This window comes from Vicugna pacos, chromosome 9 (genome assembly GCF_048564905.1).
Source record: "Vicugna pacos chromosome 9, VicPac4, whole genome shotgun sequence".
Lineage (NCBI taxonomy): Eukaryota > Metazoa > Chordata > Mammalia > Artiodactyla > Camelidae > Vicugna > Vicugna pacos.
Genome location: NC_132995.1, coordinates 4930036 through 4942432, shown reverse-complemented (window position 1 = coordinate 4942432; position 12397 = coordinate 4930036). Strand labels below are relative to the sequence as shown.

The 12397-nt window shown below is 40.3% G+C and overlaps 1 protein-coding gene and 1 long non-coding RNA gene across 2 annotated transcripts; one reads left to right on the top strand and one right to left on the bottom strand.

Moving 5' to 3' along the window:
- Window positions 1-2293: 2293 nt before the first annotated feature.
- Window positions 2294-12299, bottom strand: LOC102539758 (uncharacterized). The gene is made up of 5 exons (XM_072968562.1): window positions 11989-12299; window positions 8452-8631; window positions 7136-7262; window positions 6752-6892; window positions 2294-5863 (listed from the first exon to the last, which is right to left on the bottom strand). Exons 2-5 carry the CDS (start codon window positions 8464-8466, stop codon window positions 3984-3986), a joined length of 2163 nt encoding a protein of 720 aa, XP_072824663.1. The 5' UTR covers window positions 8467-8631; window positions 11989-12299; the 3' UTR covers window positions 2294-3983.
- Window positions 3889-8142, top strand: LOC140698375 (uncharacterized). Its single transcript, XR_012076133.1, has 2 exons — window positions 3889-4097; window positions 7934-8142. It is a non-coding gene; the product is annotated as an uncharacterized lncRNA (long non-coding RNA).
- Window positions 12300-12397: the final 98 nt, after the last annotated feature.

Below are 12397 nucleotides of genomic sequence, written 5' to 3'. Positions count from 1 at the left end.
AACGGGAGCGGCCATCTTGAAGTACGTGCCGCCTCCCTTCTGCGGAAGAACGCGGCCGGCTAGGGGCGCTACGCATGCTCAGTAGCATATCAGACGCCGTCTATCCCTACCCCAGGACCACTGGAACGCCGGCCCTTCTATAACGGCCATAACCGTCGTACCGCTTTGGACAACGGAAGTTAGGGGCACCTCGCAGCGACCCCGGGCATCGTGGGCCAGGCGAGAACTGTGGTTGCTGGTACTGCAGGGAATGCGTTCTCTAGTCAGGGAAGGACGTCCGGGAAGACTTCTGATAAAAGGCAGCGTGCTCTGCGGGGGACACGGTAGACACACGCATAGCAGAGAAGTAATGCTAGGATATTTGGAAGCAGAGGTCCTGGAAGAGGAAAAGGAAGCGGAAGCCCTGGGGCCAGTAGGAGGGAGGCACCAACAGTAAGGACATGCTTTCTTTGTATTAAGAAGTCCAGACGCGATGGGCTCGAAGTTCGCAGAGAAACGGAGCCAGTTTTGGCGGCAGGCCAGCGACAGGGGGCCGGGGCAAATACCTGGAACCCACTTATCCTCTCCTTAGGATGGGAACTGTTGAGGCTCCTAAACTCAGAAAAAGTAGACACCGTCACCAACGCGGGCCCTTGGACTCTAACAGAAATTGGTAAGAGGCTAAAGGAGAATTTCAGGCAAGGATTTACTGGGGCTCCTGCTGAAGCAGGAGGGGACAAAAACAAGTACCTTTCCTGGCTCCAGGAGCGCTGCTTGGGTCCTTAAAACAGGTAACAACGGGTTGATCTGTGGGTCGGGCAGAAGGGGTAGCTTAGGTGGTCTGTCCACCCCCTTGGTGGAGTTGTGTGCAGGGATCATGCGCAGCGCCCTGCTTTTCTCTTGACACCTCAGAAGTGGCCGTTGGCGTGTTGCCTTTTTTGTCCATCATTACTCCAGCTGAGCAAGTGTGCAGCTTTTACTCCCTTATAGTTTTTTGGTTTTGATTTTTTTTATTCTGTTGCTCCAGGGGACGTCTGTCCAGGTGCAAGCACTCTGGTAAGCGTCCCAGATCCCAGCCTGTCTTAATACAAGGTCCTGTAGTTTTGAAAGCATCAGGTGGGCTCCATAGATCAAACCAACCAGCCATACTCCAAACTCTAGCCTGCTACACATGCTGGGAAATCAAAGTGACTAAAGTCAGTTGATCAGAGAAAGTTACTCTTTACCTGAATGCCTCCACCGGTGGGTTGGTGTTGTCACATGAAGTGTTTTAAGCTTCTCTTCACAGAGGGGTAGTTTGTGATTCCCCAGTGACAAAGTGGAGATCCAGGCTCAGTCATGTTAATGTGACCTGCCTGTTGTCTGCCTGCAGCAAATTCTGGCGTGTATGTTGAAAACCTAGATTACTGAGCCCCACCATAGGACCTCTCTGAATCTGGGGGAGGGGGGCAATAATATGTATTCCCAATGGGTTACTCAGTTGATACGCAGACCATGGTCTGGAAAAATGTGTTTTGAGAACCATCTGTACTGAGGGATCCTGCCTTGCAGGGTGTGTGCTGGTGCAATGGACTAGTTTGTAGCATAGAGATCCTGAAATACTTGGAATTTCCTAAGTAATGAGTCTTAAAAGTGTCTTTTGTTAATCATAACAAGCCCCTTTGAACCACACCTGGCTTTATATTGACGGGGTGACTTCAAAGCCAAAAGTAGTGGGGGTCTGCACAGAGGGTGGTTGCCAGGGGAACCAGCCACATGATGAGAGATATGGAACTTTCAGTCCTCCCCACTCTGGGAGGAGATGTAGGCAAGAGGCTGTCAGTCCCCAGTGGCCGATGAATTAATAAGTCATCTGTGTGTGTGTCTGTACATGTGTAATGAAGCCTTCATAAAAACCCCAAAGGAAAGGGTCTGGAGCACTTCTGAGTCTGTGAACACATGCACATTTGAGGAGAATGGTGTGCCCAGAAAGAGCATGGAAGTATGGAAGTTCCTCACAACGCTTTCCACATACCTGCCCTAAGCATCTCTTGATTTTCCTGAGTTATATTTTTTTACAGTAAACCAGTAATCCAGCAAGTAAACTGTTTTCCTGAGTTCTGTGAGCCACTCCAGAAAGTTAATCCAGTCTTAAAAGGAAGGGGGTCATGGAAAACTCCAATTTATAGCTGATAACAACCTGGACTTATAATTGACCTCTGAATTTGTTGTTCACATTTTCTACTTTTTCTAGGAATTTGTTATTTGTTATTTCATCTCAACTTTCAAATGTACTGAAACGAACCAGTTAAAATACCAGAAAGAAACAATCAGATAAATCCAAAATGGGGAATGTTTTATGAGATCATTGCCAAGTCTTTTCAAAAAACTGAATGTCATTAAAAAAAGTGGAGGTAACATACCAGATGAAAAGGAGGCTGAAGATATCAACATATGATCCAATAATTCCACTCCTGAGCATATGTCCCAAGGAAACTCTAATTCAGAAAGATACATGCATCCCAATGTTCACCAGCCTAAATGTCCACTGACAGATGACTGGATAAAAAAGTTGTGAGATATAGACATATATACATATATACACACAATGGAATATTACTCAGTAGTAAAAAGGAATGAAATAATTCCATTTGCAGCAACCTGGATGGGTCTAGAGATTATCATACTAAGTGAAGTAAGCCAAAAAAATAAATAACATAGGATAACACTTATATGTGGAATCTAAAGTGACACAAATGAACTTATTTACAAAACAGAAACAGACAGACATAGAAAACAAACTTATGGGGCGAGAGGCAGGATAAATTGAGAGTTTGGGATTTGTAGATGCTAAATACTATATATATATACTATAATGTATAAAACGGATAACCAACAAGGGCCTGCTGTATAGCACAGGGAACTATATTCAGTATCTTAAAAAATGTAAGTGTTCCCAATACTGTATTATGAATACGACTGTAACACTGTAGTCCATAAATATTTTCTAACAATGTATTCATTAGTGTATAGGCTAGCTATCATGAGGCAATCATATTGCTGATTCTTTTTTATCAATGCATGAGATGATTCATCTTATAAACAGCTGATGTAAACTTGCAGTGTTAATAAATACAGTGCAGTACTTTAAATAATTTTTTTCTTTTTCTTGGGGGTGGGGTGGGGTAATTAGGTTTATTTATTTCTTTTCACAGAGGTCCTGGGGATTGAACCCAGGACCCTGTGCATGCTAAGCAGGTGCTCTACCACTGAACTGTGCCCTCCCAACTAGGGCAGTACTGTAAACATATTTTCTCTTCCTTATGACTTTCTTAATAACATTTTCCTTTCTCTAGCTTTATTGTAAGAAGAGAGTATATAATACATAAAACATGCAAAATATGTGTTAAGCAGCTGTTTGTTACACTTTCTATAAATACAGAGCAATGTGACAGGATCAGAATTTTCATTATGAAACTGTTTCTATGTGAACCACCTTTCCTACCATCATTATACTATAGTAGTCCTTAATAAATATCTGCTGTACAGTAAGTTTGGACTTCATGCCAGAGGCATCCTTTATCACAAGTCTCAGTCATCTGTGTTCTTTGGTATGAAAACTCAACTGTTTGGAAGGCGTTCACAACATTTGTGAGACTTTTCCTCATGAAAACTGACTACTTTATGATGGCCTATAAGAAACATTTGTTGTACTCAAAAGGTTCCATTTTGGTGTGATGTATAATGGGATTTCTTTTCTCAAGAAATGATTTCAACTTTTCAACTCAATATTGCCTTTTTCTAAGGGAATATTAGGCTACATTGGTAGTAGACAATTTTCCTATATTCACTGCATTTAAAAGATTTCTGGGTAAGTTTTCTGAAACTTAACAAAGACCAAAATTAATGGAAAAGTACCCTTTCTCTGCCCTCATCGGGTGACTTGTGAGAATTCTCTTGTATTCAGTGAGATCTGGCATCTCATGAAAGTCTTTCTGTCGCTCACTGTGTTCCTGAGATTTCTTTCAGGTATGGATTTCCTCATGTGAAGTGACAAAGAACTGGACAGAGGAAGTTTTCCCACACTCACTACACTGATAAGGTTTCTGCCCTGCATGACTTCTGTGATGGACACTGAGGTATGATTTCTCAAAAAACGCCTTCCCACACTGAGAACACTGATATAGCTTCTCTCCCATGTGACGTCTCTGATGTCTAATGAGCTGTGACTTCTGGTTGAAGATTTGACCGCATGGAATGCATCCATAGGGTTTCTCTCCAGTATGGCATCGCTGATGGATAGTAAGATGGCTTTTTTGGCGGAAAGCTTTCCCGCATTCATTGCATCCGTGGGGTTTCTCTCCCGTATGAATCAAGTGATGTCTGCTGAGCATTGCCATACTGCTAAAGGCTTTTTGGCATTCGAGACATACAAAGGGTTTCTCTCCTGTATGTGTCCTCTGATGGACAATGAGCATTGCCTTTCGTATGAAGGCTTTTCCACACTCACTGCATTCGTAGGGCCTCTCTCCTGTATGAGTTCTCTGATGGACAATGAGATGTGATTTGTCTATAAAAGCTTTTCCACATTCACCACATTCGTAAGGTTTCTCTCCTGTATGAATCCTCTGATGCGTTATGAGGGATGACTTTTTATTAAAGGCTTTTCCACATTCCTGGCACTCATAAGGCTTCTCTCCTGTATGAGTTCTTCTATGAGCAATAAGCTGTGACTTGTCTATAAAGGCTTTCCCACATTCACTGCATTCATAAGGCTTCTCTCCTGTGTGAATTCTCTGATGGGTTATGAAGTGTGACTTTTTATTAAAAGCTTTCCCACACTCCTTGCACTCATAAGGTTTTCTTCCTGTATGGGTTCTCTGATGTAGAATGAGCTGTGATGTGTGTACAAAAGCTTTTCCACATTCACTGCATTCATAAGGTTTCTCTCCCATATGAATCTTCTGATGCATTATGAGGTGTGAGTTTTTACTGAACGCTTTCCCACATTCCCTACATTCACAGGACTTTTCTCCCGTGTGAATTCGCTGGTGAACCACAAGCTGAGACTTACTACAGAAGGCCTTCCCACATTCTTCACATCCATAGGGTTTCTCTCCTGTATGGGTTCTTTGATGGGTAGTCAGGTTTGACTTCTGCATAAAACCTTTCCCACAATCGGTACACTCAAACGGTTTCTCCCCTGTATGTGTTCTGTAATGTAACCTGAGCTTCGCCTTTTCCCTGTAAGCTCTTCCACACTCTTTGCATTCGTAGGGTTTCTCTCCTGTGTGGGTCCTATGGTGTAGAATGAGATGATATTTTGTTCTAAAGGATTTCTGACACTCGATACAGTCATACGGTTTCTCTCCTGTGTGAGTTCTCTGGTGCAGCGTGAGATGACATTTTGTACTGAAACCTCTCTGACATTCACTGCATCTGTGCGGCTTCTCTCCCGTATGAGTTCTCTGGTGTATTATGAGCTTTGACTTATACCTGAAGGATCTGGGGCATTCACTGCATTCATAAGGTTTCCCTTCTGTGTGAATTCTGTGACGTCTTTTAAGATTTGTTACTGTGCTGAAAGACCTCACACGTAAATTATGTTCATGGCACTGGGCTTGAATGTGGGCGGTTTCATGCAGATTATGGAAAAATGACTTCCCATGACCATTTAACTCATCAGAGTTCATTTTTGCATAGTTTCTACTCTGAAAACTTGAATCTGAATTTTGTTTCAAACTTATTCCTCTTGAGACACATTTAGGGGGTCTTTCTATAAATGGAACAATGTTTTCGCTCAAAGAAAATATTTTCCCCCATGTACTGTTTTCATGATCTCTCTCTAGAGGTCCGTCCTTCTTATTATCTTCCTGAGGCCAATCACAAACTTGCCACATTACTTCTAGGAAAAAAAAAAAAATCAATACTCCCAGAATCATGAAATGGAGAGGGATGAAATCTCAAAGTCAGATTTCCTGTAACTTGTGAAGGGGACACAACTCAAGTGGCTTCAAGTTTTTATGTGATTCAAAGTGCCTGTATTTGCATTGTATCACTGCATCTTCAATTATAAGAAAAAATTAATTTTGAGTTGTTTTCATCATTACTAATTGTTTATCTGGAGCTGCATATAAAATAGTGTTATTTTCCACCAAAAATTTACATATCCAAAGAGATGGAGAAACTATGAAAAAGAATACGAAAATGAATATATGCCTGTATATGCATGACTGGGTCATTGTGCTGTACACCAGAAATTGATACATTGTAACTGACTATACGTCAATGAAAACAAAAAACAAACAAAAAAACCCCCCAAAGAGATGGAGAAAGTGATACAGCAGGTGCACAATATTAAGTCTGAGAGATCCAATACAAGAAACTAAGAAGTAACGAACTGAAGGACATGAGTGTCATTAAACACTGGAACATAATAGAAGAGGTCTATGAATATGGATAAAAGGTAAAGGAGGCTGGTTGTGTCTATCAGGCTGCAACAGAAGCACAACCAAGCAAAAAAGGAGGGACCAAGTGAAACAGGCACAGATTTGACCTAGGTAGATAAAAGGAGGTAAATCTCGGTGGCTGGCACAAGAGAGCCACATGTGGAAGTGTGGCAAGGGAGGAAGCAAGCACCTTTTGCACTGAAGACCTCTTTTCACTCACAGTCACCTCTAAAGGTTCACAGACTATGAAAAAAATATTAAAATAAGTTAACAGGGGTCCCAGCTCAACAATGACCAGCTGCTACTTTGCTTGCGTGAATTCCCACAGCACTGGTTGCACTCACCCAGCCTGCACTGGCTTGGGAATTCCCTCTCCACTATTCCTTGTTCTCTTCCTTCCTCCAAGGGCACCAGTGCTTCTGGCTTGCTAACTTGATAACCTGTCAAGGAGGGGTAATGACAGAGAACCTGAGCAGTGTCAGGGCCTGTGAGGAAAAGTTCTGTTTCAGGGAATGTATAGTTTAAATCTCAGCAAAATGCAAACATTTCACTTGGAGAATGAAATTAAGCACAGTCACTGTATGATAATAAATAAGCTCTGTTACCCACCTACACTAGGCCAAGTCCAAAATCACTGAGAGTATCAGGGTACCCATAAATTGTAGCAGCGGGGAAAAGACAGCCGATTAATAGGCATATGCTGAGATACTGAGGAAAGCTGTCCTTACCCAATGACAGCAGGTTGCTATAGTTTTCCAACATCACATCCCGGTAGAGGTTCTTCTGAACAGTGTCTAGTAGCTGCCACTCTTCCCGGGTGAAATCCACAGCCACGTCACTGAATGACAGTGAGCCCTGTGATAACATAATCCTTTTTAATCTGGAGTCAATATAACAGAATAAAATAGCAAAGATCTAAAGGATACTGTTCTGATTATTTTTAGTATGAAAATATATAAGTGATATTTTTGTTCGTAGCTTTGATTTACATTTTGTGGGCTAAATTCATTAAAACTATCCTTTCTTTGTGCATTCTTCATTCACTTCTTCACTCGTTCACCCAATGTAAAATATCATGCAAATTCTAAACTACCTAAAAACCATCTGCAACCTACCTTACAAGCATTGAATGTTACTATAAAGTTTGCAATAAAAAAGGAAATAAAGCATGATCCTGCTGTCAAATGCTTTCTGATCTATTTGAGTTCAAGGAACTGCATGTAGTTCAATGAGACAGGCCAAGAGGCTGGAGAGGACAGATGCCCAGGTGACAGGCAGGTACAGGTCTTGGAGCAAGTGTGCACATTTCCTGCAGACACTGGGTAGCCACTGCAGTGTTTTTCATATACAAAAGGGTGCTATGCTCAGAACTGCCTATTAGAAATTGTACTATATATTAAATCAGGATACTAAAAAGAAAGACAGAGCGCTCACTATGTGCTACGCATCATTCTAAACATCTTACAAACAACAGTAATCTGCACAATAACCTTCCTGTAAGCACTATTATTATCTTCTTTTTATAGATAAAGAGATTTTTTAAAGTCTTCTAGCTGTATCCGTTACATCTCCCACATTTCCTCAGGAAGATGACTTTTCACTTGGTCCACCATCTGGATGAGAAACAAGGGTGAAGACCCATCTTCACGCTCAATGTCCAAGAAATATTTACTGATCTCAAGGGATTCATGTGCTTCCTCCTTATATACAAAGTAAACCTTGTAACATGTTTTTATTCTTTTGTGATGGTTTCCAGTATTACCGGAGAAATGTGTGCAACTCATTTCTGGATCCTGTTGCTTACATGGCAATGTTCTAATTATTAGCACCTTTCAGGACCCTAAGACATGAAGATACATCTCCCTTCCTGATAGGCTATTCAGCATCATTTATTCTGTCTCCCAGTCTAAGCACATCCCTCCCAGCCATGGTATATTTATATATATATATATATATATAGTTCTCTTTGATTGTACAGAGCTTTATAAACTTCTGAAAATCTAAAATGGAAAACAAACTGGGAAAAAACAAGCAAGCAGCTCACCTGGGACTTGGTCATTTTTAACAGTTTTTAGGAAATAGTCACCACTTTTAGGATCTGTCCTGAAATCCTCGTAATGGTGTCTCATCAATGGTATCCTTCAGCAAGGATGAATTTCTGGGCTTGAGCTCTACTTTGTTTCCCCCTCTTTATAGGAGTGGACTCATTCTAGGAAGCCAGCATCTATGGATTCAAGAAAAGATTTGTCTGGCATCAAAATAATGATAAAAACAAGCTCCTATACAAGCAAGGAACTACTTTAAGCATGTTCTTTTCTCACATGACCCTCACAACAATCCTATAAGGTACAAATGATAATTATTCCATTTTAGAAAAAAGCAAGAGAGGAAAGGTCTAGCACCTCGCTAAAACCCAACAGCTAGTAACTGGTGGAGCAAGAACAAAAACACAAACCCTCAGAGTCAGTAAGTCCTCTGATTCCCAGGAGAACTACCAGAATTATGCTTTCACCTTAACCAACCAAAAAAAAAAATTAGGAAAAATATCTAGAACAACTATCTTAAGAGCCAGAAGTCAAAGAAAAAGGTAAACAAGGTGAGACCTTTGTGTGCTGCAGCTCAAAGCCCGGTGAGACTTTCCAGGCTATAGCACAGGGAGAAGGAACCCCCAAAGAGCCCAGCAGTCTTGCTGAGTTCATGACACAGAATTCAAAGTCTGAGGAAGCAAAGGTGGCTAGAGTTTGCCAGGCAGCACACCAGAAAAAGAGAGAGAGAGAAAACACACTCTGTAGATGTGCAGAGGGCTTCTTTGAGTCTCTGGCAAAGGATTGATGAACTGTAGAAAACACAAAGCCATTTGAAAGGAGCAGGTGGAACAATTCCTAGAACTTAACACAAGATCAGGACTAGTTCGTGTTCCCACTAGCTTGGGTGGAAAGACCTTCTAATATAAAGGGACTTCAAATGAAGTCCTCAGAAGAGTGCTGCCTCAGTAACAGGGACAAAGTAATCCTAGACAAAAGACTGATCTGGCCCCACCTAACAAAGTTTAAAAGGAGGTCTCTGAAGAATCAAACCATTTCAAAGTAACCTGACCACATCCCAGAACAAACCTCAAAAGTATTTAAAAGAAAAGAAAGTCCTGTAAATAACAATGTAAAACTGACAATAATCTGACAGCCAATCAACAATTACTAGACACTGAACAACAAGGTCCTACTGTATAGGCACAGGGAATGATATTTAATATCTTGTAATAACCTATGACAGAAAAGAATATGAAAAAGAATATATATATACATATAATATACTGAATCACTATGCTGTACACCAGAAACTAACACATTGTAAATAAAATACACGTCAACAAAAACAAATCACTAGACAGGCAAAGAAGAAGAGAAGAAGAAAAAAAAAAGACCCATAGGGGAAAAATTCAAGCTAGAGAGACAAAAATAACAAAAGGGATAGAACTGGCAGGCTAGGACATTTACACACACACACACACACACACACACACACACGTGGAATGTATTACACATTCCACATATTCAACAAGAGAAAAGCATGAGCATGAGAGAAAAAAAATTAACAAATGCCATTGAAACAATAGGCTATTCATGTTTGCCTCAAACCAAAATTAACTCAAAATGGATTACCAATGTAAGAGATAAAACTATAAAACTTTTAGAAGAAACGAAAGAAAAATTTTAAGTGAGGCTAACGTTTCTTAAATAGGGTATAAAAAAAGCAGAATAAAAGGAAAAGTTGCTAAATTAGACTTCCTCAATTTTAATAATTCTTGATATTCAAAAGACACTTCTAAAAAATGAAGAATCAAGCCAGAGGCTACAGTAAAATATTAACAAAGCATGTACCCGACTAAAAAATATATATCTGAAAAGTATGAAGAACTTTTCCAACTTAATAAAAGAAACAATCCAGTAAAAAAGGAACAAAAGCTTCAAACAGACATTTTACCAAAAAAAAAGATGGCAAAAAAGCATATGAAAGATTGCTTTAAGTTATATGATAAAAGCAAATTAAAACCTAAATGAAATATTCCTACCAACCTGCTAGGATGGCTATAACTTAAAAGACTGAAAATTCTAAGTACTGACAAGGATGTGAAGAAAAAAAAACTCCATGCATTGCAAGTGAAAATACAAAACGACAAAATGGTACAGTCATTTTGACTTGAACATCAGTGTACACTGCAGCTTCATCCATAATATCCAAAATGTACTCCCCCAAATCCAAAATATCCATCAACTTGGAAATAGGTAATATTGTGACTCATCTGCACTGCTGAACATTAACTCAGCGGCAGAAAGGAATGAATTAATGATACATACAAAACCATGGCTGACTCTCAAAAACATTATTCTAAGTGAAAGTCAATGACTACCTACTGTAATTCAATTGTATGAAGTATTAGAATATACAAAACTATAGAAAGCACAGAAGTGATTGTGAGCGAACAGAGGATGGGGGGTGTGGTCTCAATATACAGAGGCACAGGGGACTTTTGGGGTTGATGGGAAAGTTCTATGTATTGATTACAGCGGTAGTTACACAATGGTACACCTTTGGGAAACTCATCGAATTGCACCTGAAGAACTGGTGAATGTTATTGTATGTAAATTACACTTCAATTAAGCTAACCTCTTGCCTAAGAAAAGCAAAACAAATACAGGCTGTCTACTTCTGAAGACGAAATCCATGTCCTTAAACTGCAACGAAGCCTCAACTGAAATCTCAAATTCACGTCTCTCGTTTTGAAACTTCATCTTCACGCAAAATCCCAGCTGGGTCTCTTGGCTACTCTAACCAGTGTTGACTGTTAAAGAATTAACTCTGGTTATAAAAAATTAATTTAACACTGAGAATAATGTAGAGATGCCAGGACACCCTATAAATATAATAACACAGCTTAAATACTCTCAATATTACATTGCTGAGAACACTGAAGGACAGTGCAACTCTGTCTTAGGCCGGATATAACAGAACTAAAACAGATCTGGATTTCAAGGACAATATGTCAAAGAAATTTATAGGCCAACCTCATAAAAATCCTAAATAAAATACTAGGAAACCATATTCACTGCCATATAGGAAGAATACTAAGAAACTGAACATAGGAAGAATTATACAATTTACAGATAGCTTTTTTTTTTACAGGAACGTAATAGTGTAATAGAACTATTTAATTATCTCAATAGATGAAGACATGTAATAAGATACCATAGCCAATCACAATTTTAAAAAATCCTATGAACTAGAAATAGACAAGAACTTTGTTAACTTGATAGAGTATCTACCAAAAAAAAAAATCCACAGCATTTCTTAAAACTTAGGAACACAACAAGGATAACCACTCTGAGAACCTTTAGTCAGATCAAACCCTGAACAGTAAAACAGGAAAAATGGAAGGAATGAAGATTGGAAAAGAAGAAACAAAACCGTCACTAAGCAACTGTTTTAAGATCAATAGAAACATTCATTGCAGTTTCATACTCAAACAACAAGATTTAAAGGGGGAAAAACACTATTTACAATGCCAACAAAATGTATACGGTACCCAGACGGGCTCCTTGCTCACTGGCTCTTCCAACGCCCCGCTGCACCGCCTACGGGGGCGATCCGGGGTCGACCTGTCACTGCCAACGGTTCCATGTGTTGATTAGATGGGGAAGGGTCTCTCGATTCTTCCTCAGCCCACTCCCTCACACTGATGCCGGCCCAAGTCGCCCACAACGCCCCCCAAACTACCAGGCCGCCTTAAAGAACAATCCTGCAGGAGCACCCATCACAAACCACATCTCAAGTCACCGAACTCCCACCACGCGAGATTCTTAAAGCAGCTCGCAGAAATTTAGCTTTACCACAAATGCCAATTCTCTGACCTTACGTTCCGGGAAGCCAAGCTTCGGACGCCACTTCCGTTTCCACTGACGTAAGCGGCGGGTCCCTGCCGTTACTCAGATTCA